This window comes from Eptesicus fuscus, chromosome 3, assembly GCF_027574615.1.
Source record: "Eptesicus fuscus isolate TK198812 chromosome 3, DD_ASM_mEF_20220401, whole genome shotgun sequence".
Taxonomy (NCBI): Eukaryota; Metazoa; Chordata; class Mammalia; order Chiroptera; family Vespertilionidae; genus Eptesicus; species Eptesicus fuscus.
This window is the reverse complement of record NC_072475.1, coordinates 30,698,660-30,725,536: the sequence shown is the minus strand read 5'-3', so window position 1 is coordinate 30,725,536 and position 26,877 is coordinate 30,698,660. Positions and strand designations below refer to the sequence as shown.

The 26,877-nt window shown below is 41.3% G+C and overlaps 2 protein-coding genes across 13 annotated transcripts in view; one reads left to right on the top strand and one right to left on the bottom strand.

Annotated features, from left to right (window-relative positions):
* Nucleotides 1-959: 959 nt before the first annotated feature.
* LRRC34 (leucine rich repeat containing 34) lies at nt 960-21,283 on the top strand. Of its 2 annotated transcripts, XM_028146581.2 has the most exons (12): nt 960-1,083; nt 1,761-1,784; nt 2,062-2,182; nt 2,929-3,047; nt 3,877-3,941; nt 4,925-5,008; nt 8,461-8,589; nt 11,191-11,286; nt 15,440-15,594; nt 17,718-17,873; nt 18,911-19,037; nt 20,930-21,283. In XM_028146581.2, exons 1-12 carry the CDS (start codon nt 981-983, stop codon nt 21,131-21,133), a joined length of 1,383 nt encoding a protein of 460 aa, XP_028002382.2. In that variant the 5' UTR covers nt 960-980; the 3' UTR covers nt 21,134-21,283. The 2 variants fall into 2 exon arrangements, with proteins under 2 accessions (XP_028002382.2, XP_054569691.1); XM_054713716.1 differs by lacking the exon at nt 17,718-17,873.
* MYNN (myoneurin) overlaps nt 8,903-26,877 on the bottom strand; it is a 36,868-nt gene continuing 18,893 nt past the window's right edge. For 3 of the 11 annotated variants that reach the window (XR_008555522.1, XR_008555530.1, XM_054713715.1), the window contains one exon: nt 8,903-9,116. Coding sequence is in view for 1 of the 11 variants with exons in the window: in XM_054713715.1 (XP_054569690.1) it covers nt 9,089-9,116 (28 nt within the window). In the remaining 10 variants the exon portion in view is untranslated. The other 8 variants (XR_008555523.1, XR_008555527.1, XR_008555525.1 and 5 more) reach the window with 8 other exon arrangements.

Sequence of the window (26,877 nt, the reverse complement as noted above, 5' to 3'; positions counted from 1 at the left end):
TGGAGGGTCTCTGTCTGGCTCCAGGGTCCTGGTGAGGGCCTTGGACTTCCTTCTCTTGAGTCCATAGCAACCCCAAACAGAAGGCCTCCCCTTCCCTCCTTCCTCTTCTCCCTCGGATGTCCAAAAAACTAAATTCTGATTATGCCACCCTGTAACTATTTCTGGGATTTGCCCCTTTCTTCTCATTCCCCCCAAGTCCAGTCTTAGCCGAGGCCTTATTATTTCTCCTGGGTTACTGCAGCTGCTTCAGACCTCATTTGCCCTGCGCTGTGTCGAATCCATTCTCCAACAGCTGTGCTCCTGAGGATGCACAGGACTCCACGCGGATGCGTTCTGCCTGTCCCCTTCCTCTGTACTCTTCTAGGCAACCCCAAGTACCTGCACGCCTCCAGCACACACCAAGCAGTTCCGCCCTCCAGCAGGTTCGCGCCACCAGGCAGGGCATTACCTCCTCCAGGAAGCCCTCCCAGATTCCTCCCCAACTCTCAAAAGACTGATCTACAACGTCCCTCTATGCTCCCTTAGCTCCGCGCCCTGTCTGAGCCGCTGCCACCATCTATCTCCTTCTGCACTTGGCCTCCGCAGGTGTGTGCACACTTTGGGGAGGCGCCTGTGTCACAATCATCTTTGTAGTCCCGGCCCAGCCCCGACAGCAGCGCCTCCTAAACCTGGAAAACGGGTCCCTGCAAAGGAGCCCAGCCTTGGTGTGACAGTAACGCCTGGGCGGAGAAGGGCGTGATCTGGACCCAGATATGGTGACCATGGAGCCTGCATGGCCTGGGCAGCCCCTGCCTGTCCAGTCAGGCCTCCTGGCCCGGGTGAGCAATGGCAGGGGATCCCCGGGGCGGCGCGCTCGGGGTCCCGCGGCCTCTCCCAGCGCGCGCTCCCGATCCCGGCCCCACGCAGCACGCCGGGACCAGGGCGCATGCGTGCGGTCGTCATGACAACGCCGCCGCTGCAGCCCGCCGGGAGGGAGGAGCATGAAGCCGGGCTCGGAGAAGCCCCCCTGGCCCGGGACCTCCTACCCAGCTCCGCCCCCCACGCAGATCACTGCTCCTTTCTGGGGCCGGGCCCAGACCTTCGGTAGCAACAAGAAATAGGGTGTCCTTCGTCGCCCCAAACGCGCGAGGAGCGGGGGAGCCCGGGCTGCGGGGTGGCGCCTGCCCATTTCGCCGGAGCAGGCTCCGCGGTGGGGGGAGGGGGTGGGGAAGGGGAGAGAGGTGGGGAAGGGGGCGCTCCCGCCCAGCGGTGGCGGGAGCTTTGGGGCGCCGCCAAACGCGGGCGGGAGGGGGACCCCAAGTCTCTGCGGCGCGTCTGCCCTTCGCGTGATAGGTTGTCCCGGAGGCAGGTGTTCCCGCGGGTCTGCGGTCTCCGGGAGGGTGACTGGGTGCTCTTCTCGGGCCCTGGGTGGGGGAGCTCCGAGGCAGGGACGGGAAGAGCTGCTTTCTGCGATTCTGGCCTCAACTCTGGGTTAGGGAGAAGCAATAGAGCTGAGATGCCAGCAACTCGCATGGTGTGTGGAGAGGGTATGGGAGCAGCTTAAGGGACTCGGTGATATCTCAGATCCCTTTTGAAAGTAGATTCTCACTTAAAACCTGTCTTTCTGTGAAGCCATTATAAGAAACCCGGAGTTGCCTTAACCCAGTGTCGCAGGGTAGAAAAGAAACTTTGTAATCAGTTTGATTCTGCACTCTGCCCTTATTAACTAACTGCATGAGTTTGGACAAAATATTTAATTTCTCTGGCATTATTTTCCTCAGCTTCCAGGCCTGGTACATACAGAGGTTAGTTCTCCTTTTATGTCACTTCCAAGTTCGTGTCTGCCCACCCTCGGTGGGTGCTTCTGTGGACCTCGCTCTCCAAACAGCGTTTTTATTCTCTCTGGTTCCTAACTTCTGTTTCTCTCCCCTTTTTCTGTTAATTCTGTCGCCTTTTTTCCCCACCTGACTCTATACACACACAGTCATATCTTTGGAAGAAGTGCAATTTTGGGAGCGGGAGGGGTTCTGGGGTAATTAATGCGTGATGAAGGGTAATGATAATGCATTTATTTCTCAAAAGCTCCAGAACCTATTATCAGCCTCCAGGAACTTTATAACAATCTATGTATAGAAAATTCACAGAAAATTAATGAATTTATATTGCTTAAACTCAAAGGAGTGGATGAAGAAATCCAAAAGGGGTAAGGAAGAAAAATACTTGATTATATCAATAATATTTTGTGATATTCATCTGTGTGAAAATCCTGGAATACTGAGTGATTTCAAAGCCATTTGCAAGTGCTTGGTAAAATGGACATATCTCTTTTTTTAATATATTTTATTAATTTTTTACAGAGAGGAAGGGAGAGGAATAGAGAGTTAGAAACATCAATGAGAGAGAAACATCGACCAGCTGCCTCCTGCACACTCCCCACTGGGGATGTGCCTGCAACCAAGGTACATGCCCTTGACCGGAATCTAACCTGGGACCCTTCGGTCTGCAGGCCAATGCTCTGTCCACTGAGCCAAACCAGTTAGGGCTGGACATACCTTTTGATTCAGAGTAGTTGATTGTCACTGTTAGTAGGTCTTGGAGATTGTGGAGTATACTGGAAAGGGCACTTGACTAGCAATCTCCAACTCTGGGTCTCCAGGTTTGTCCTTAACTCCTATTTGCTGGTAGTTATACAAGTCATTGAAGTCTTCAATGTTATTATCTACCAAGTGGGGATACTTTTGTGTGTGTGAGAGAGAAAAATTAGGTTATATAGTATATATTAAAGTGCTTAGCAAAATCTGTAGAATATTTAGTAGTTTTAAGTGACTTGATGTAAACTATATTGCTGTACATATTTGGTTCCGATAAATGCTATCCATTATGTTACTATTTACACATGAAGAATAAAATCCTCTTATTTCGTTACCGACTTTATTTGTATTTTAACAGATCAGAAGGAATCACATTAAACCTCGCTGGTAACAATCACTCAATGCCAGTGGAAAGACTAACAAATGAAGATTTTTTAGCTCTTTCTAAAACTGTAGAGAAGAATCCATACGTTAATGGTATGGTCCATATCTATACTAATAAATGGGTAATATGCTAATTAGACCAGACATCCAACTTCCTTCCGAACAAAGCCATGGTGGTGGGGCCCAAGGCAGAGGCAGTTATGGGCAATCAGGCTGGCAGGGGAGAACAGTTAAGGGTGATCAGGCCGGCAGGGGAGGGCCATTGGAGGCGACCAGGCTGGCAGGGGAGGGCCATTGGGGGTGACAAGGCCAGCAGGGGAGGGCTGTTGGGGGCATTAGACAGGCAGGCAGGTGAGTGATTAGGAGCCAGTGGTTCTGGATTGCGAAGAGGGATGTCTGACTGCCTGTTTAGGCCTGATTCTGCAGGGCCTAAACTGGCAGTTGGACATTACCCAAGGGGTCTCGGATTGGAGAGGGTGCAGGCTGGGCTGAGGGACAACCCCCGCCCCATGCACTAATTTTGTGCACTGGGCCTCTAGTATTAATATAATTATGGTCTCCTTAAAAATGTTTGCCCCTGCTTTTAAAAAATTTTTTAACAACAAAAAAAAATTTTAACAAATTTTCAAGACAGAGCTTTATTTTTAAAAATACATTTGTATTGATTTAAGAAAGGGAGAGAGAGAAATATCAATGATAAGAGAGAATCATTGATTGGCTGCTTCCTGCACTCCCCCTACTGGGGGTCGAGCCAGCAACCACAGGCATGTGCCCTTGATCAGAATTGAACCTGGAACCCTTCTGTCTACAAGTCAACTCTCTATCCACTGAGCCAAACCGGTTAGGTTGCCCCTGCTTTTATTTTCCTGCGTTAAGTATCCATTATAAGGAACATCAGCTTCTATTCCTCTGTGTTCTTCAGGTTTGGATCTTAGATATAACCTCATAAGTGATGCTGGTGCATACTATGCTGCAAAACTGCTTCAGGTATTATTTTACTACAAAATGTTTTGTATTTTTTCTTTCAGAGGTCAATTAAGAACCAGTCCTTTCTTTGGAATGTGCAGGGTTTGAGCATGCTAAGCCTGCTAAGTTAACCCTTTATTGCAGATTCACTTTGGAGACACCCAAACTGGAATGCTGCATTATGGTTGCATTTTATGTAAGAAAGACAGTGTGGTCCACTAATCAGAGAAGTTGTACTTGAAGAAAAGGCCTTGTTTCAGCCTCAGAACACCACCAAATAGGCGCTTGTCTGTACTGTCAGTTAAAATAAACTGTTTAGAGCCGTATATATCTTTTTTAAAATTTCTCCCTTATTAATTTTGCAACTACTTATCCCAACCTCTTCTTCTAAAAGCACTTTTAATGAGTTTAAAATGATCTTAAAATCCTCAGACCCAGGAAATGGTGCACAATGTAAGCGCAGAGGTGAAGATTAAAAAATGAAGAAACCATGTTATTCTCAGCAATCACAAATAAAAATGCAACAAAATCGTCAGGACATTCTCAGGTCTATTTATAGTGAAACGACTAAGTCTAATGGCACACCCACAAAACACTAGTTTTGCAAAATGTCAAGTCCTGACTGTGATATATTTACAACACTTGAAATGTATTGAAAATCCATTTATGCACTTGGTTTCAGTAGAGCTGGTAACTAGAGCTGCTGAGTCATCTTTTACAAACTTGTTGTACACTACGGTTCAATATACAAAGCACATTCATACTTTGAATCACTGGTCAAAACTGAAGATAGTCCTTTTCTTTCATCTATGTTGCAATTATATTTATGTTTAAATGAGAATAGTGATTTATTTTCCCCCTTAATCGTAGTTTCTTTTGCTAGACTTTCAGATTTTCTGGTTTATAAAGATTTTCTGGTTTATAAACAGTTACTTAAATAAAGCAGCTCATATAGTATTGATTTTTAATAATACATGTTTAATAGCTTCTTTTCCTTATTGTAGAAACAACACATTCTCATTTACTTAAACCTTATGTTTAACGATATTGGGCCCAAAGGTGGAGAACTGATTGCTAAAGCACTACATGTAAGTAACATTGTATTTGGGAATTTTAACTTCTGATATCTTGTAACTAACAGAATCAAATGTTAATGTGAATTTATATTATATTATTTTAATATTGTGGGGATGTATATTTTTGTTACACTTCAATTTATTAAAATATGAACATTATATGAGCACTTTTGAACTCATTTTTAAAAGTAGCTTAAAATATAATTCACATACATACACTTTACCCTTTTAAAGTGTTCCTTTTAGTGGTTTTTTAAATGGAGTCACAGAGTTGTGCAACCATCACCATTATTAGTGCTTTCATAGCATTGTCATCCCCCAAAAGAAGGCCTGTACCCATTAGGAACCCCTCTCCGTGCTTCTCTCCCCACTCACCAGCCACTAACCCACTTTCCATCTATACCAGTAGATAGCCTATTCTGGACATTTCATGGATACGGAATCATTCAACATGTGGCCTTTTGTGATTGGCGTAATGTTTTCAAGGTTCATCCTTGTTATTGCCAAATAATATTCCATTGTCTCGGTACATCACATTTTGTTCATCCATCTATTAATGGACATTTGGGTTTCTACTTTTTGTCTCTAATGAATAATGTTACTAAGACTACTTACACATGTTTTTGTGAGCATATAAGCTTTTATTTTTCATGGGTATATACCTAGGAGTGGAATTTGTGGGTCATTTGGTAACTGTTTAATATTTTGAGGAGCTGCCAAACTGTTTTCCAAAGTGGCTGTCCCTTTTTACAATTTCAATAACAATAATGAATTTCCCAATTTCTCATAGCCTCACCAGCATTTGGTACTTTTTTATTTTTTTAAATTTTAGCCATCCTAGTGAGTATGAAGAGGTTTTGTGGTTGTTTTGATTTGCATTTCTTTAGTAAGTAGTGATGTGGAACATCTTTACATGTGCTTTTAGCCATTTACATATATTCTTTGGAGAAATATCTTCAAATTCTTTGCTCATTTTAAAATTGGATTATTTGTCCTTTTGAATTATAAGAGTGTTTTTATATATTCTGGATACAAGTTCTTTATCAAATGTGTATTTTGCAACTATTTTCTCATTCTGCAAGCTGCATTTCGCTTCCTTAATGGTGTCCTTTGAAGCACAACATTTTAAAATTTTAATAAAGTTGAGTTTATCTATTTTTTCTCTTCTTGTTTGTGCTTTTGGTATTATATCTAAGAAGGCTTTGCCTAACCTAGTCACGAAGATTTACACTTATTTTCTTCTAACAGTTTTATGTTTTAGCTTTTCATTTAGCTCTTTGATCCAGTTTGAGTTAATTTTTGTATATGATTTGAGCTAGAAGTCTAACTTCATTCTTTTACCTGTGGGTGTATCCAGTTGTCCCAATGCCATTTGTTAAGACTATTCTTCCCCCTTATAATTTTCTTGACACCCTTGTTGAAAATCAGTTGAGCCCTGACTAGTTTGGCTCAGTGGCTAGAGCGTCAGCCTGCAGACTGAAGGGTCCCAGGTTCGATTCCGGTCAAGGGCATGTACCTTGGTTGCGGGCACATCCCCAGTGGGAGGTGTGCAGGAGGCAGCTGATTGGTGTTTCTCTCTCATCGATGTTTCTATCTATTCCTCTCTGTAGAAAATCAATTAAATATATTTTTTTTAAAAAAGAAAATCAGTTGACTATAAATGTGAGGGTTTATTTTTGTACTCTCCATTCTATTCTTTTAATCTATATATGCCTGTCCTTGTGCCAATCCTACACTATCACAGCTACTGTATTGTTGTAGAAAGTTTTGAAGTCAAGAAGGGTGAGTCCTTTGTTCTTTTTTCAAGATCATGTTGGCTCTTCTGGGTTCCTTGTATTTCCATATGAATTTTAAGATCTGTTCATCAATTTCTGCAAGAAAAGCACCTGGAATTTTGAGAGGAATTGTTTTAAATCTTAAAATCAATTTGGGGAGTATTGCCATCTTAATGATATTAAGTCTTCTGGTCCATGAATATGGGGCTGTTTCCGTTTGTTTAGGTCCTTAATTTCTTTCAGCAATGCTTTATAGTTTCCAATGTGCAAGTCTTGACCTTCTTTTGTTAAATGTATTCCTAATGTTTTATACTTTTTGATATTATTGTCAATGGAATTTTCTTAATTTCATTTTTTGTCATTGCTCATATATAGAAATACAATTGATTTTTTATATATTGACCTTGTGTCCTGCAGTCTTGCTGAACTTGTTTATTAGTTCTAACAGATTTTTCCTTTTTGTGTGGCTTAAGATTTTCTACATATAAGATTATGTCGTATGCAAACAGAGATGGTTTTACTTACTTCTTTTCCAATTTGGATGCCTTTTTAGTTTTTTCTTGCCTGATGGCCCTGTGTAGAACCTTCAGTACAATCCTATATAATAAAACCCTAATATGCAAATTGAGCAAATGGTGGAACTACTGGTCGCTATGACGTTCACTGACCACCAGGGGACACACGCTCAATGTAGGAGCTGCCCCCTGATGGACAGAGTGCTCCCACGGAGGGAGCGCTGCTCAGCCAGAAGCTGGGCTCACGGCTGGCGAGTGCAACGGTGGCAGGAGCGTCTCTCACCTCTGTGGCAGTGCCACTGTAGCAGGGCAGGATGAGCAGGAGCAGCGCGGTAACCAGCCCACGCTTGGGCTCCTCCCACCGCCTGCTGCTTCGTGCACTACTACATCCCTCGGGGGATCCCTCGGGGGATGTCGGACTGCCGGTTTCGGTCCCATCCGAGCAGTCCAACATCCCCCAAGGGGTCTGGGATTGTGAGAGGGCACAGGCCAGGCTGAGGGACCCCACTGGTGCACGAATCCATGCACTGGGCCTCTAGTGTTAAATGTGGTGAGTTTGAATTAGTTTTAAAGACAATTATTTGCACTTAATATTTATTCATTAGGACAATGAAATGTCTATAACTTTCTTTGTGAAAGTTATCCAAAAAGTGGAATGAGAGAAGGAATTAAACTTTGAGAATGTTTGAGAACTAGATCTTTAAAAGCGAACTGATTGCTTAATGGGCACTGGCTCTCCTTTTGGGGGTGATGAAAATGTTTTGCAACCAGCTAGAGGTGATGACTGTGAATATACTAAAAAATCAGTGAACTGTACACTTTTAAATGGTTAATTTTGTGTTACGTAAATTTCACCTCAATAAAAAAAATGGTGTAATATTCTTAGAAGATAAATTTATAGATTTTCCAAGGTAAGGAAGTTTATTAAAAGTCTGCTTTATTTAGTGGTTATTGTTTAGCATTTGTTTCCTGGGTATTCTTTCTACTGAGCTACTATTAATCTAGATTTTATCTATTATGGGAAATTGAATGTCACCCTTAAAGACTATATCCAATTCTATCTCCATGAATAATTGATGAGAATTCAAATAGTAAAATAGTCACTTAGCTCATAGTCTGAAGAAAATTCTGTGGATTAAAAACTTAACCAAGGTTTGACTGTTTTCCTTTTCAGAAGAATACAACTCTGAAATACCTAAGAATGACTGGAAACAAGATTGAAAATAAAGGTGGAATGTGTTTTGCTGCAATGCTACAAATGAATTCATCCTTAGAGAAGTTAGATCTGGGTGACACTGATCTGGTGAGTAAATTGCTTATGAGAAAAACACTCAGATAATGGATCATTTTCCCTGGAAACCAGCATAGAGACCAGCTAAATGACAGCATTATGAATGACTAGACTTGCCCCTAATGTCTAATATCGGAGAAAAGGCTGCTTAAAAAAAAACACACAAAAAAAACCCTAGGCATAATAGTGCTTACTTAATAAATCAGATTGCTGTAAATGGCATTATAGAAGAATTTCCAGTATAATAAAAATCTTCCTAAATTTCCATCCATAACCTTTCTTAACCTGTGTGGGATTTTAAAAGAAAAAAACTGTATTCATTTTAATTAAACAAATACTACTTTATTGGTATGATACAATTATTTTACATTTGAAAACATTTTGAAGTGAGTAGTTGTAGCATAAAAACCTAAAATGATGCCAGAAACTGCTCTGGGCCTTCCATGGGCCTGATGAGGTGTGTGGGTTTTGCATGTCTTCCAATTCCAGGCTTCATTTTCTGAACAGGCTTTCAGACCTGGAGGCCTAATGTTGGGAACCTGTTGTACAGATTAATGAAAATTACTAGGACATTAAACAATAAGATGGGCCAGGAGGCTCCTAGGAATAATAGGTTCTGCAGCTTTAAAAAGTAGTAGATGCCAGTAGTAGATGCCAGTACTCTGGGAGAAGCATTAATTCAATATATACCCTCTATACATAACAGTCACAATCCTAGATTCCAAGGATACAAGAGTGCACCGAATGTGGTCTCTGCCTTCTTTCATAAAGCCTATATTTAGTTGGGACAATATCAGTGAACAAATAGAGAAAGGTGCTGTGAAGCTGGCCAAGTACTGTTTATAATGGGGAGGAGGTAATTCGCATGATAGACGGTTGCCTAAGACCTGAGAAAGTAATATTTAGGAGTCATGAAAGATGAGAAAAAACTGCCTTGGAGAGGTGTATGACAGAACATTCCAGGTGAGGGGTCCAATATATAGACTCGGCTAGTACTTCTCCATGTGTGGTGGAGGCAATATTACTGCTACAGGTTGAGGTAATTTTAATCCTTAAGTACATGTTTTGCAGATGCTTTCTATTTATTCAAGGGATTATGGTTTTCCATTTACAGTAGTGATACAAAGGTGTGTTTTTAAAATATATTTTTATTGATATCATTGAGGAAGGGAGAGGGAGAGAGTTAGAAACATCATTGATGAGAGAATCATTGATTGGCTCACACCCACTACTGGGGATCGAGCCCACAACCTAGGCATGTGCTCTGACCAGGAATTGAACCGGTGAACTCCTGGTTCATAGGTGGACACTCAACCACTGAGCCACCTCAGCTGGGTGTGATACAGAGTTTTAAAATAAAGTGAAAGAGTTGACTTAATGGAAAAATATTAGGTAAATAGTAAAACTGCCCAGACAGAGTGGCTCAGTTGGTTGAGCGTCATTCCATGACCAAAAGGTTGCAGTTCGATTCCAGGTCAGGGCACATACCTGAGTTTTGGGTTCGGTCCCTGGTTGGGGGAGTATGGAAGACAACTGATTGATGTTTCTTTCTCTCCCTTCCTCTCTCTAAGCATGTCCTTGGGTGAGGATAAGAAATAATACTAAAACTGATGTTCAGATTGATGGTAAAATCATGAGGGAGGAACAGGAATAATGAAATAGGAAGTCTGGCAGGTTTTAAGAACTGAAAAGACAGTGGCTGGACAGGAGTTAAAAGAGTGCCTCACAGGGAAGGTGGAGAGGTTTGCTAGTATAGGGGCCAGTTTCAACAAAGGTTGTGTGGGTTGTGGACGTGGGTCATGGGAAGCAGAGGGGATTTTATTATAAATGGAAGTCATGGAAAGGCCTTAAGTTGAGGGGTGACATGATCGGATTGGTACTTTCAAAAGATCATTCTGGTTTCTCTGTGAAGAATGAGAGGGTGGCAAGAGGAAACCCAGTAACCACATAGGAAGTTACTGCAGTTGTCCACATGGGCGATGAGGACTGGGGGTAGGGAAGTGGCCACAGAGGTTCCCTAATCTGAGACATTTTTTAGAGGTAGAATCTGTAAGACTTACTGATTAGCTGGATGGGAGGGTCAGAGGACTGGTGGAGTGAAAGGAAGCACAGGTTTTATGGCAACACAGCTGGGTGTGTGGTGGTACCATCACTGAGATGGGGGAGGATTAGGCCCACCCAATAGGGTAGAGAGGGAGGCCTGTGGGAGCGGTGGACATGTGATCAGTAACCCTTTCCTGCCATGCACACTTAAAGTATGACTATAAAAGAATGCTGGCACAGGATAGGTGTTCGTCGTACAGAGCCCTAGCTGGGATTCACATGAATCTGAGGGCTTAGGAACAAACCTAGAGGCCAACACCCTAGCAGATTCTCGGATACTGGAACTCCCCATGCATGTTATCAATAGGTGTCAGGGCAGGGAGAAAAGAGCGTAACAGTTCATTTCTGAATTTGGTCAATCTATAATTCAAGGAGCAGGAAATGCTTAAACATTTTTAAGACACGATTTTGATTTATCAGATTCCAGATTACCAATCTTGAAATATTTATTTATAGGGAGGTTAATTTATATACTTTGTCAGTTTCCTTAATGAATTTACCTGTTTTTAGGGAATGCAAAGTGTGATAGCATTTGCTACAGTCCTAACTCAGAACCAGACAATTAAAGGAATAAACCTAAACCGACCTATACTGTATGGTGAGCAGGTATGTATCCCAAGTAACAGTAGTTATTACCACATGTGAATAAAATGAAGGTACTGCTTATTGAATGTTATGTCAAGGTTCACAAATGCATTGTATTTCTAGAATGTAAACTATTTATAAAAAAATATTTTAAAGGAAAATTATTACTTAAATATGTTTTAGATGTTGCTTATTTAGGCAGCAAACATATAATTTTTTTCCTTCTCAGAAACTCAAATTCTCAGTGAGTAAACCTGTGACAGGCAAAGTAGTTAAAATCCTATTTAATAAAGAGGGGGATATGCAAATTGACCGTCATGCTGTCACAAAGATGGCGGTGCCCACAGCCACAAGATGGCGGCGCCTAGTTCCCTCAGCCCTGCCGAAGTCCCACAGTCCTTTCAGCCCAGCTGGGGGGGCGGCAGGTGCACGGTGCAGCTGGACCCGCCCTCAGCCCCCCAGCTGCCCAGGGCCAGCCCAAGGCGCAGGCAACCTTTGGATGTCGTGTCGGCTGCCCAGCTGATGCTCGAGGGGCAGGCAAGCCTCGGATGTCGGCTCCCCAGCCGCCTAGGGCCAAGCCAAGGCAGAGGCAGGCCTTGGATGTCGGCTGCCCAGCCACCTAGGGCCGGCTTGAGGCACAGGCAAGCCTCAGATGTCAGCTGCCCAGCTGACGCCCGAGGGGGAGGCAAGCCTCGGATGGAAGCTGCCCAGCCACCCAGGGCTGCCAGAGGCTCAGGTAACCAGGCAGGCTGAGGCTTGCGCTGCCGGCAGTGGCAGCAGCAGAGGTGTGATGGGGGCGTTGCCTTCCCCCTGATCGCCAGGTTGCCTCCCGCCCCTGAGGGCTCCTGGACTGTGAGAGGGGGCAGGCTGGGCTGAGGGAACCCCCCTCCAGTGCATGAATTTTCATGCATCAGGCCTCTAGTGAAAGAATAAAAGATTAGTTTTAAAGGCTGGATTATAAGGCGGGTGTGAACTGTTTTACTGTTTGTTTTTATTATATTGCGGTGACTGAACCATTACATACTTGAAATCATGAGTAATCGTGGCAGAATGTGTGTGCATAACAGTCTGGGAAGTCTGGACTTGCTCCTTTAGGTAAGCTGCATGCTGGAAACAGAGAGATAAAAATGTGGTTCCTACTTTCAAGGCTTCTTGCTCCTTAACATTCTTTTAGATGGTTTTCCTTTCTTGTCAGTTGTAAAAAGCTAGTGAGCAAGAAGTCATTTTATTATTGATCTAAACAAAAACAGAATATCTAATAAAAAATTTTCAAAGTACTTTGTCTAGTCTTTAAATTATCTATGTCATTGTTCCCCATTAGTATGAGTCATTGAGAATTAACTATATATTTAAAAAATATATTTTTATTGATTTCAAAGAGGAGGGAGAGGGAGAGATAGAAACATCAATGATTAGAGAAAATCATTGATCAGCTGCCTCCAGCATGCCCCACACTGGGGATCAAGCCCTCAACCCGGGCATATGCCCTGACTGGGAATCGAACCGTGACCTCCTGGTTCATAGGTTGACAGTCAACCACTGAGCCACGCCGGCTGGGTGAGAATTAACTATATTCTTAAAGTATTTTTAATATTCGTGTTTTGCATTCTTTGCATAGATCTCTCCCTTTGATTCATTTCTGCACTTTCCTGTATCAAAATTTTTGGAATTTTACATGTTAATTGCTTCACGTACATAAATCTAATCTGTTCAACAAATACAGAATCCTCAAATACAAGCACCCTTCTTTAAAAGACCAACAAAGTACCTGACTCAATGTAAGCATTCGGTGAACTGCTTCACTGGCGATTCATTCATTTATAAACATTTGCTGGGCTGGTGTCCTCAGTGGTTGAGCATTGACCTATGAACCAGAAGGAGGTCACAGTTGGATTCCCAGTTGGATCACATGCCTGGGTTGCGGGATCCATCCCCAGTAGGAGGCATGCAGGAGGCAGCTCATCAATTATTTTCTCATCATTGATGTTTCTATCTCTCTCCCTCTCTGAAATCAATATAAATATATATTTAAAGCCACCTTTAAAAGTAAACATTCGAATGCAACCCTAAACCAGACACAACGCTGGGTGCTAGACTAAGAAGTCAAACATACACTCAGCCCTTGTCTTCAAGGAGCTTTCTGTCTACATGGGATGAGATCAACAAGTTTGGAGGGTGATATGGTTAGGGGATCTTGGGAGCAAAAGGAAGGGCAGCAAAATCAATACAGAGGGACGAGAGGTAGCTGGGAAGGTTCTCAGATTGAGGGCATGACAGATCTGAAGGCTAAAAATTTTCTGGATTAAAGGTCCCAAGGAAATACATGTTCAACTCTATGAAATCATATGTTGAGTGGCTTCATTACTCCCCAATCCACCCCAAAATAGTAATCAAAAGCCCAGGCCCTTATTCTCAGTCTGGAGCTTCTGGGCAGTCAGCTACACTCTGCTTTCTCTTCCTCTCCAGGACAGTTTCCCACCCTCCCCGAGTACTGCTCTCCTCTTAAATGGCTGTGGGCCTCATACTTTGCAGTTCCGAAATGTGAGCCTGCAAACTTATTCCACTTACGGATTTTACTGTTCACTATCTGGGGAGAATAGACAAATATCAATGCCAGGTGCCACTCTAGGCAAATTAAGTCACAAACTTAGTGAATGGGGCTAAAAACACCCTTTACTGTTCCTACGTGACACTAGTCCTCTCTTTCAAACTTCTTGACCTAAAAATGCAATCAAGATGCACAACACAAATATGTTTTTAGTATGTCCTCCATTCCAGGCAGCACACACAGCAACACTGGACTCCCTAGGGCAGCAGTCGCCTACCGGTGGTCCGTGAGGTCCGAAAGGTTGGCCTAGGGGTTCAGTTTGCATTTCTTAGGATGGTAACTACAGCTTCCCCTTGGGTATATCTTGTCATTGTCAAAGCAATAATATAAGCAAACCAGATACAGGATTATAGAATATTGAAGGAATAAATGCTTTGCAGTTTTCTCTAGAACTTACTTTATTTAATTCTGGTGGGAAATATAATTTCACCTATTTAACAGAAAAGGAAACAGACTCAGATGAAATAATTTGCCCAGTCATATAGCTAGTAAAAGGTAAAGCTACCATTTGGACAGTTTCATTATAAAGCTCATGTGCTATTGCTATGTGGTTTCATTTGACACTTAAAGTTTTTCTTAATGTACATTTACATAATTAAAGCATATATAGTTATTGTATTTATGGTCAGCATTTTAGTGACTATAAAACTTACTACAAATACAACAATCATTCAAGAGGACCAGAAAATACTTGGGCCCATTCATTTTAAGACACATTTTGATTCTGTTAAAAATTTGAAATGCTTGGTATTCAGATCCTCATTGAGGTTATATACCTTTTGCCTAGGAACAGCTATATTTTGGAATTTAAAAAAAGTCTTCCAGCCTGGCTGATGTGGTTAAGCCTTGACCTATGAACCAAGAGGTCACGGTTTGATTCCCGGTCAGGGCACATGCCCAGGTTGCAGGCTCTGTCCCCAGTGGGGGATGTACAGGAGGTAGCCGATCAATAATTCTCTCTCATCATTGATGTTTTTATCTCTCTCTCCCTCTTTCTTCCTCTCTGAAATCATAAAATACATTTTTTTAAAACTCTTCCAGTGACAAGAAAAGAAGATTAAGATATACCATATTTAGACATTTGGGATGATTATAAAAGGAAGAATCGAATATATCAGTCGGTTAAAATGAGTGTATTTTTAAAATAGAGTGGACACTAAGAAATGGCTTTGTATCTTGTCTACTATTAAGAGGAGATCAAGAACAAAGTTTAGGAATATATGGAGGGTCAGGAATGGTTTAGAGACTTGAGTAGATGGCAGTAAGGGAGTTAATATGCTCACTACATCATAAGACAAGTTGGTTTGATTTTTTTCCTTCTGGAATGATTCTTTTTCTTAATGATTATTATGGTTTTTTTTAACTAGTCTCTTTTACATCATTTAGTTACTGCATTTTTCAATTGCCTGCTGCCTGTTTCTAAGACAGTAAAGATATCATTTATGGCAAAGAAGGTAGAGGATCACTTATGGGGAAAGAAAAATGATTATTTTTAGTATATGTCCTGAACAAACATCCACTACTTCAAAATTATACTTTAGAAAAACGATTTTATCTATTTTTTAGGAAGAGTCCACAGTTCATATAGGCCACATGTTAAAGGAAAATCACAGCCTAGTTACACTACACATGAGTAAGCATAATGTGAAAAATTCTGGCCTAAAACAGTTATGTGATGCACTATATCTGAACAGAAGCCTGCGCTACCTTGATGTCAGCTGGTAGGTGATAATTTATACAGTAAGTAATTCAAGTCTGGGAACAATCGGTCAATATTCATAGTATATAGTATATTTTGTTAGACAAAAATTACAAAGATTAGAAAACATAACCACTGTTGTCAACTTTTTATCCTAAGCCTTAGAATTTATTTAGTTTATACTGATATTAATCACCTAATAACTTGAGTGAGCAATTTAATTATGAACACCAGAATGGAAGCAATATTTTATGGCAAATATTCATTAACTTTTTTGGAAATTGAGTAAAATATTTAATGAAATAGAAAATACTGTTTATCACTCTGTAAGTTTTTAAGTATGTTCTCTCTATGAATAAAATATTTCAGCCCTAGTCGGTTTGGCTCAGTGGATAGAGTATTGGCCTGTGGACCGAAGGGTTATGGGTTCGATTCCATTTAAGGGCACATGCCTGGGTTATGGGCTCAATTCCCAGTAGGAGGTGTGCAGGGAGCAGCCGATCAATGATTCTCTCTCATTATTGATGTATCTATCTCTCCCTCTCCCTTCCTCTCTGAAATCAATAGAAATATATTTTAAAAAATACTTCATATTTTCAAATATCTATATATAAAAGGCTAATATGCTAAGTGTCCAACCATCCAACCGGTCGCTATAATGTGCACTGACCACCAGGGGGGAGACGCTCAATGCAGGAGCTGCCATGATGTACACTGGCCATTTACAGAGAAACGGCACCGTGGACCCCGGAGCAACAGCCCACCAAATCACAGCCGATGCTGCCAAGACCCCATGGTGCAAAATGCAGCCCACAGCCCAGCCCAGCCCAGCCTGGAAACGGCTATGGGCAACTGGGTAATGACGTCATGTAGCAATGCCCAGCTTCCTCTCCCTAGTGACAGGCCATTTAACTACAGATCTGGCACCCACAAACTAACACTCAAGCTTCCCCCAAGTGGGACACAGGCCCTGCCACCACCCTGGAGCGACACCCCACCAAATCGAAGCCGATGCTGCTGAGACCCCATGGCACAAATGCAGACCACAGCCCAGCCCAGAAACGGTTGCTGTGGGCACCGGGTAATGACATCACGTAGCATCGCCCGGCTTCCTCTCCCTAGCGACTAGCCTCCTTGAAGTTTCTTCAACCCAGGAACACGACTTGCTTTATAGCCAGGTGCAAACATTTACACTTGAACCAAATGTCTGTGAAGCGTTTTCCCGTGCCGCCTCTCATTTGATCCTCACAGAAGTCCTGGAGTAGGCAGCTAGGAGACTCTTTTCATGGCCAGAAAACAGAGATTTAGAAAGTTTAGAAACTTGACTGAAAAGAAAGAAATGATGGACCTTGAAAACAACTTCAAGGTTTTCTCACTGCACAGAATATAGTCCAACACTGCTGCAGTTAAATATTTTGCCCTTTGTTCTCCCTGTGTGATCTACAATAATAATGTGTTTCATGTTGATATTTACTGCTGTGTTGCTGACAATTACCTGAAAGAGAAGTTGGGGTGCTTCACTGGGCTGGAAAAAGTTTAGCTACATCAGAAAGCAGGTCTAATTAAGCAAGTTTATTCTACACTTGAGGCCCAGTGCACGAAATCCATGCACTTGGGGCGAGGGGGTCCCTCAGCCCTGATTGCGAGAGGGCACAGGCCAGGCCAAGTGCATGATCGGGGCCAGGGAAGGACGTGGGAAGGCTTTAGGGTGTGTCCAGTCCATCTTGCTCAGTCCCGATCAGCTGGACCCCAACAGCAAGCTAATCTACCGGTTGGAGCATCTGCCCCCTGGTGATCAGTGCACATCACAGCGAGCAGTTGAGTGACCTTAGCATATCATTAGCATATTATGCTCTGGTTGAATGGATGACCAATGACCGGACACTTACCATATTAGGCTTTTATTATATAGGATATATAAAAGGCTAAGTTGGCTCATGCATGTGTGATACATATAAAGCTATTGCTAGCGCCAGTTGCACACATGTGTTTCGATCTGTCATTGTATATCGTGAATTTGGTTGACACTTCTATTATAGAGAAAGTGTGAATAGCGATATTAAAATATTTCTTCTAATTAGTTTCAATGTGCACAAATTTGTGGACTGGGCCACTCATTAAAGCTACATATTTTTCCTTTCCCAGCAATAAAATAACTCATGATGGAATGGTGTTTTTGGCTGATGTACTGAAAAGCAACACTACCCTGGAAGTAATAGATCTTTCTTTTAACAGAATAGAAAATGCAGGAGCAAAGAATCTCAGTGAAACTCTTGCTTCACACAACAGGACCCTTAAAGCGTTAGTATGGTTTTGTATTTTATAACAGAAAAAACTTAAATGTAACATCAAACCACTTAACTCTTAAGATTTATGATAAACTCATTTTCTAAACTGTCATAATATTGTGTACAGTAAACATTTCTTCTAATTTTCAAAAGTACTTTTAAAAATTAGATTGATTCTAGTTATGATTCCTTGAAATTAATAAGAATATTCTTATTGCTTACACTGTTTAACCTGAATTCTAAAAATGAAGAATGAATAAAATAAAATATTATTGCCCTTGCTGGTTGTTGCTCAGTGGTTAGTGTGTCAGACTATGCACCAAAGAATTTTGGACTCAATTCCTGTCCCGGTGAGGGCGAGTGCAGTGTGGGAGACAACCAATTGGTGTGTCTTTCTTACATCAGTGTCTCTCTCTCTCCCCCTCCCTCCCCTCCCTTTGCACTCTCTCTACTAGTAAAAGGGGAAACAAAAAATCAATAGAAAAAAAGAAAGTATTACTTGGATGACTTTTATATTGAAAAATATGTCTGTAGCCAAACCGGTTTGGCTTAGTGGATAGAGCATCGGTCTGCGGACTAAAGGGTCCCAGGTTCGAGTCTGGTCAAGGGCATGTACATTGGTTGCGGGCACATCCCCGGTGTGTGTGTGTGGGGGGGTGTGCAGGAGGCAGCTGGTCGATGTTTCTCTCTCATCGATGTTTCTCTCTCATCGATGTTTCTAGCTCTCTATCCCTCTCCCTTCCTCTTTATAAAAAATCAATATAAAAAAAAGAAAAATATGTCTGTAATCCACCCCCAAACATTTACTGGATAATATAAAACAATTTCCACAATGTAGGTAACTCTACTAGGGGCATGAAGCATACAAGCAGAAAACTAAGTTTCTCAGATCTAAGGAAATACATAGTATTTTGACTACTACATTAAACATATTTAAGAATAATTCTGAGACTACAAATTAACCTGTATGTAATAAATGTTGCTAACTTAGGCATTCTCTTTTTGTAGAAATACTAGTTTCCAAGGTTATTACTTTTTGTTTTCCCACAGGTTGTCAGTAGTCAGCAACAACATAAAGGGAGAAGGACTTGTTGCACTTTCAGAGTCAATGAAAACAAATGCCACACTCTCTAATATCTACATTTGGGGAAACAAATTTGATGAGGCTACATGTGTGGTAAGTTTTTTTCTTTACTGAAGTTATTTTCTAGGGTCTTCTCTATGACATCAGATATTATTTATTTATAATTATATACATTGTTTACAAGTGCATTAGGAATGATTACAAAGTAGAGCGAGACACTACAGTTTTGATAAATTTTAACATTAAGTCCTAAAAATTAGCTACTGGAAAGTTTTTTGATTGAAATAGTAAAAGATATCAAGTGCTACATACACACACACACACACACACACACACACACACACACAAAGCGGTCATATGCAAATTGTCTGGGATGCCATAACATCATGACTGCTCAGGAGGAGGCTGCACATGCAGGGGGGCGGGAGGGGACTGCGTGCACGGTGAGGCATGCCACGGATGGCACAGGCCTGGAGAGAGGAGGGCCTGCCAGCTGCAGTGCACCAGCAGTCCCGCCTCTGTGCGTGAGCTGCAGAGGAAACACCTTTTCTGACCCATCACTGGCTAAGCTCCTGGTACGCCACTCGCAGTGTTCTTAGTAACTTGGGTAATAAGAATCCGAGAAGGTGAGCCAGGGTTTTTCCACCTCACTACTGAAGGAAAAAAACTAAGGTCCGCTGCTGGAGGGGCTAAGAAATGTCATCTCTGCCCTAGCTGATTTGGCTCAGTGGTTAGAGCCTCAGCCTGTGGACCGCAGGGTCCAAGTTCGATTCTGGTCAAGGGCATGTACCTAGATTGCAGGCTCCTCCCTGGCCAGGGCCCACATCAGGGCTCATGCAGGAGGCAACCAATCGAAGTGTCCCCCTCACACTGATGTTCCTCTCTGTCTTTCCCTCTCTCTTCCACGCTCTCTAAAAATCAATAGAAAAATATCCTCAGATGAGAATAAAAAAAAAAGAAATGTCATATCCTATGAAAGAGAGATCTTGAAAATGCCTAAATAAAGTTTGTCATTTTTTCGTGGTGAAGGGACTGGACTCCGTGTTAATGAAAACACCTTGGCAGCTGCGGCGGCCGGCAGTGGCAGCAGCAGCAGGGTGATGGGGGCGGCGCCTTCCCCTGATCAGCCTGGTCGCCTCCTGCAGAGGGAGGCCAGACTGCGGGACAACCCCTGAGGGTTCCTGGACTGTGAGAGGGGGCAGGCTGGGCACAAATTTTCATGCACTGGGCCTCTAGTATGAATATAAAGATCACATACTAGAAGCTAAGTTTTTACAACTAATAATGACAAGCTAAAGCAAAAAGCAGCTAGACTTTAAAATCTTTTACCTAAATTTTTTGCCTTTCTCTATAATTGCAACCTTACTGACAAACCAGTTTAACTCACTTGTATGACACCCTTACACAGATACCAATGATCGATAAGCGATATGCAAAGTAATTTCTACAACGAAGATATAATTAGGCAGCCAGCCTGGCCAGCATCTAATACTATGGGGATTATCTCTCTTACCCTAAATCTGTAGATTAGCTTCAGCAAGTTCATGCACTCCATATAGTTATATGACAAAATCTGTGCTTCTTTAATTTTCTGAGAAATGGATCCCTGGTTATCATCAGATCTTCAAGGACATATACAATGCCCTCCTCCTTCATTTAAGAACCTCTGTGGGACTTGACATTTTTTACCATGGGACTTTTCAGCCCACAAAAGTGGTGTACAGAGAATTGGTAACTTTGGGAGTTATAAAAAATAAAAGCACCTAATATATTAGAAATACGTTTTACAAAATTTTAATTTCACTGTGTGAAATTAAATGAATGAAAACCTAACTACAATACCTGGAAAGTATAAAAATTCAGCAATGTTATTCAGAATATTTTATTATAAACTGCAAATTAGCACAGCCAATTTGTTTTAAGTATTGTAAAATGAATAAACTATTTTCTGAATGATATAGTTTTTCTTTTCTTAAATATATTAGGCATATTCAAACTTAATTGAAATGGGCCGTCTAAAACCAGACAATACAGATGTGCAGCCATATGAGGTGGATGGACGTGTGTATCTTTCAGAAGTCTCCAATGGCCTTAAAAAGCACTATTACTGGACACCAACTTATGGAGAAGCTTTCAGCCACTCATCTAATGCAGGTTTCAGTCTTGTACCAGTAGGCCAACAGCTATGACAAACAGCTCTAAAATAATTTTCACACATTGGACTTATTTATAGTCACAGAAATGAACATTTTATTGCCTATTTCATAAATTAGGACAATTTACTTTTATCAAATATGTAAAAGATATGGCTATATTAAACTGTGTAATTATCCATTATGAAAAAACTGTGTACTGCAATTTTTAAAAGGAAATTTTACAAAATAGAGACTACAATTTTTATACCCTGAAGAAAGAAATCAAAGAACTTTTTATAAAGAAAATATAACCAAATAGTAAAATAGCATTCAAGAAAAGGTCATTATAGGTATGCTAACTCTAAGTTGTCATGAAGTGGTAAAAAGGTTTCAGGTGGCAGATTCTCAGGGAATTCCAAGGGGTTTAGGGGTTGAAAAGCATTTTATATGTCTTATTTAGGTATTACAGATGGGTGTTGATACAATCTCACAGATATAGGCAAATAGGTATAAATATACACATATACAAATACATATAAAAGTATACTTTCCAAACAAGCCAGTGCTACCAGTGAGCTTTTTAAGACATTTCTCTTTTGGAGTTCTATCTTTCTCTCTTTAAGATAGTTCTCTTTTGCCAGTTAACATTTTAATGATTTGATGGCAAATAATGACTGTTGCCTGTAGTTGATCTTGTTTTCAAATTAAGATTACTATGAAGAGGCAATTGACACTAGGATCCTTCAATTAGAGGCCTGTATTCACAAACTTAAGTTCGTGAGGAAAATACTACTCCTATAAAGATCCAATAAACTCAAGCCTGAATGACAATTAATATGACAAACTTCTGCCCTACCCAGGTTGCTCAGTGGATAGTGTTGGCCTGCAGAAATAAAGGCCCTGAGTTGTGGGCGCGATCCCCAGCAGGGGGCCTGCAGGAGGCAGCCAATCAATGATTCTCTCTCATCATTGATGTTTCTATCTCTCCCTCTCCCTTCCTCTCTGGAAATCAATAAAAATATATTTAAAAACTTCTTACACTTGAACATCTGTCCAGAGAGTGATCACAGTTTATCAAACTACAGATAATAAATCAGCATTTTTTAAAAGTGTGGAACATCAGTCACCTGGACAAATGTTTAAAATACAGATTCTCAGAGTCAGACCTACTGAATCAAAATGTCTAGGCAGCCTGTAGAATCTGCATTTTACAATCCAGGTCACCTTTCACCTCTTTACAGTTTAAAAACCAATGTTCTGGTTTTCTCATTCTTCAAATTAAAAGAAAAAATTATATATCTTTTAAATGGACGTATAGCATCATACAGAGAAGTACAAAAATCTTAAGTGAACAGCTGGATGAATGATCACAGTTACCCACCTATGTTAACTATGACACAGGTAAAGAGTAAATCACAAGCTTCCCTCAAGTGCCTCCAAACCTCTTCCAATAGACAACCTCTATCCTAACTTCTAACACCAGAGTAATTTTGCCTGTTTAATAATTTTAAATAAATGGCATCAAACAGTGTATACGTTTTGTATCTGACTTCTTTTGCTCAACATTTTATTAGTGTGATTCATTTATGTTGTTTAATGTAGCAGTAGCCCATCTTTTATTGCGTTGAAATATTCTAGAATATGCTGGGCAATAGATTTAGTCTACAGCATTCTGGAAAGACAGCCTCTAAGACTAGGACACAGTCAAGTAAACCTTAGCACTAATGCTTTTCCAGGCCTCTTCCTGTTCTTGTGTGCTATGGAGATGTCCCACTAAGTTCCCACATTCTCCCAAGAGGAGACTCAGAAGGTAGCTGATTGGGAAGCAAGTGGGTTTACCTGGAGCCCACAGTGAGGTAAACCTGCAAGCAGACTGCTTGAGAATTGCAGAAGCCTCAGAGTTCTCCATACCTAAGAAAACCTAGGTGAGGTCAGTGCAGCCAAGAACTACTGAGGCTCCGACTAGGCTCAGGAAAACCTGATCACACAATTTACAAGCTGTTGCTCAGGGCACCAGAGGCCAGCAAGATGCTCAGAGAATGGAAGAGCTGACTTCCTTGATGTCACTGTGTCATATAAAGCTCCCTCCTCCATATATCTGGATCCCATTTAAGAGAAACAAAGAGCAGAAATAAGACCGCAATATTCCATGAGTTTAAGCATTACTTTAAGATATTATAAATTATATATCCCCTTTATAAGGCTAAATTTTAAAGGGGTTAAGACTAAAAATTATTTTTTTCCAGACTTCCCACTGGTGGGAGCTCAAGAGGAAGGAGGACATGGAAGTTCTATAGGAAAACTCCACTTCCTCTGCACATGTGAACTGTAATGAGTAAATCTGCAACCATATATGTGTCTAGAGTTTCCTTCCATTTTCCTCCTAGCAACCTTTGAAAGATCCAACTCAGATACAGCCTTGTATTACAGTGCTGCAAATTATATTATGCTTATTTTACAATGTTTAAAATGTGAAATAAAAAAGGAACCAAGTGATTTATATTTTAGATATCTGGTAAAATAATGATATTGTCTGTGCCACACACACTGCTTTTCAAACTAAATAGTATTCATTATGTCTTATCTACTACTCAAACTACATCCACCTGGCTTCTACTCCCAATTACCCTACCTAACATTGTTTTAGACTGACATCCTCTTTAATTTCTCTTTACCATGTGACCAGCTTGAACCACCATTTTTTTTTTTTCTTTTTGTTACTACTTTCCATCTCCTTTTGTCCTTGGCTCATTCTTTAAATGCATTTTCCCAATATTTTGTCCTCATCTTTTGTTCTTCTGTACCATCTCCCAGAGCTGCCTTAATCACTTCTATCACAATAATTATTAGTCGTATGCTACAAGATCTCTCTCTCCAGTTTTACCTCTCCTGGGTTTCAGGCCCCATTTCCAACTACTACTAGACAGTTTCACGTGGATATCTCACCTCCAGTCAAACTCAGTATATCCACAATAAGAGTTTTCTCTTTCATATATGTTCTTGGCATCACCACCCCAGTCACTAAGGATCAAAACATAGGTAGGTGTCTTAAGCTGTCTAACTGCAAGGAACTGAAACTGACTCAAGCCTGTTTAAGAAAAAGGGGAATTATGCCCAGCTGGTGCTGCTCACTGGTTCCCCATCAACCTATGAACCATGAGGTCACACGATTCCATTCCCTGTCACGGCACATGCCCAGGTTGTGGTCTTGATCCCCAGTAGGGAGCATGCAGGAGGCAGCCGATCAATGCTTCTCTCTCATCATTGATGTTTCTCTTTCCCTCTCTCTGAAATCAATAAAAATGTACTTAAAATTTTGAAAGAAAAAGGGGGTTTACTAAAGATATATCAGGCAAAAATCACTGAAATCAAGGATAAGAAAATGAAGCATAGTTGTGTCCCAGGAATGGACCTGAAAAGCTAGAAACCCAGTCCACTCCTCTCTCACAGGGCCTCAGTTGGTTCTGCAAACCAATTTCATCCCCTTGCTTTTGCTCTACAAATCAGCTTTCTCTGCTTATTCAGTTTCTTTTGGCTTGCTTCACCGACCATGGGCCAGTTATAAATGACCTTTTTATTTACATGTGTACGTAATGGTCTCAGAATTTCATAGTTCAAGTTTATGAGAAAGAACCTAACTAGCCTGCCCAGCCAAAGGCTGAGCCTCTGAACCAGGAGGTCACGGTTCAAATCCCAGTCAGCACATATGCCTGGGTTTAGGGCTTGATCCCCCGTAGGGGGCGTGCAGGAGGCAGCCAATGATTCTCTCTCATCATTGACATTTCTACCTCTCTCTCCCTTATCCTTCCTCTCTGAAATCAATAAAAATATACTGAACCTAAGTAGACTGGCTGGTGTGACTCAGTCGTTAAGCACCAACCCATGAACCAAGAGGTCCTCCAATTTGATTCCCAGTCAGGGAACATGCCTGGGTTGTGGGCTTGATCCTCACTGTGTGTGCAGAGGGGAAGGAAGAACACACAGGAGGCAGCCAATCAATGTCTTTCTCATCAATATTTCTGTCTATCTCTCTCCCTTTCTCTCCCTCTAAAATCAATAAAAACATGTATTTTTTAAAAGAACCTAACTAGCTCAGTCTGGCCTAAGAATTGTTTCTCGCTGGTAAGGTTTTCAATCAGCTGTGGTCATGGTATGGAATCATGTTACAAATGTGGCTGTCTAACCCCTGCCCTTCAGCAGTCAACTGTGGTTTTCATGTGTAAGAACATGGATTATAAACCAGGCTACCCAATCCCATTCCTTCTGCATAGGCTAAGGGTAGAGGACTATTGCAAGTAAGATAGTATAGGTACAGCTAAGCCTAGCCGGTTTCGCTCAGTGGTTAGAGGACTGGTCCGCAGACTGAAGGGTCTTGGGTTTGATTCCAGTTAAGGGTGTGCACTTTGGTTGCAGGCTGGATCCCCAGCCTCGGTTGGGGTGCGTGCAGGAGGTAACCAATCAATGTTCCTTTTTGTCTCTCCCCCTCCCTTCCATTGTCTCTAAATTTCAATGGAAAAAATATCCTAGTATGAGGATTAACAATAAAAAAGATGGTATAACAAAAAAAGATGTTATAGGTATAGAGCTGGACATGTTGGACTTCTATCTCATTCCCATTTCATACTTTCTCTCCATTCTGCCTATCTCAGCCAGCTGCGTGCAAAGGGCTCCCATCAGCCATCTCTTCTTGTTTTCAGAACTAGGGGAGCAACAGCCCTTTCTTTGTCCATTCAACTCCCTCTGACTGCTCAACATTTCCTTTCTTGCTTTCCTCCCCTGCAGTACTCGACATTCTGACTTATTTTATTGCTAGTTATATTCAGGCTTGTCTTTCCCATTTGACTGTAAACTTAAGGGTGGAATTTACCTTATTTATCTTTGTAGCTTTATATATTCTGATTTTGATACATTGTCATTAGCTAGTTATTAATAGAAAAACAAAAGGGAGGCCAGACATTATAGGCATGTCACCTGGGTAGCATCACCAGGAAGCTACAATTTCACACTCCCCAGGGAACCACTGGCCCATCCCCTGTAGGTTACTGGGGAAAGGGAATACACAAAAGGGAGGATGGACACATATGCAGTGAAGTTAGGGTGACCAAGGGTAGATACTTGTCAATCAAATCCGGGAACAGAAATCATTGGCTATAAGAGGTGGAGCCAATTGCGCCCATGAAAATTTGGGGGATACATAAACCCCCAAAGGAGTTCACTCATTTGACTCTCTTGACTCTTTGATTTTGCACCTGCCTGTATTCCGTCCATAGACACATGGCCCATGGCCATGCTGACCCCACATAAAATAGACTGATGGGCTGCAGCTGGGAATACAAACTAAACTAGCCTGATGCAAGATTGGACTATGCCCTAATATGGAACAGAGACTCTGGATACTGGCTTTTATGCTAGCCCTCCTGAAGCCACAGCTACACTTCTTCCTTGAAGGGACAAAGGGAAATGGGACCGTGGAAACTCATGGATGTAATTCCACAGAAATAAAGCTTTCTACAATATTTCATCCTCCCATGTGAGTCTCAGAAAATTCTTTTTCTCAGGATATCGCAAGAATTCCATTCTCATGAGCAACAGGTGGGGATGAGGAACTCCCCCGTAACAATTTCGTTAATTTTCCAGCATTCGAAATACTAGCCAAATATTTTAATCCAAATATCTGTTCACAACCACGGGTTTATTTTAGTCCATTCTTCTTGAAATTGAATATCATATTTCTGTATGATAATTTATATAAGTATTTAATTCCTTAAATACACCAAATCTCTCTTGAATGTCCATTC

Coding starts and splice junctions, on each gene's coding strand:
- LRRC34 (XM_028146581.2), top strand. CDS start 981: ATGAAGCCGGGCTCGGAGAAGCCCCCCTGGCCCGGGACCTCCTACCCA. Junction 1,084..1,760: donor GGGCCGGGCCCAGACCTTCG/GTAGCAACAAGA, acceptor TATTTTCCTCAG/CTTCCAGGCCTGGTACATAC. Junction 11,287..15,439: donor CTATACTGTATGGTGAGCAG/GTATGTATCCCA, acceptor TCTATTTTTTAG/GAAGAGTCCACAGTTCATAT.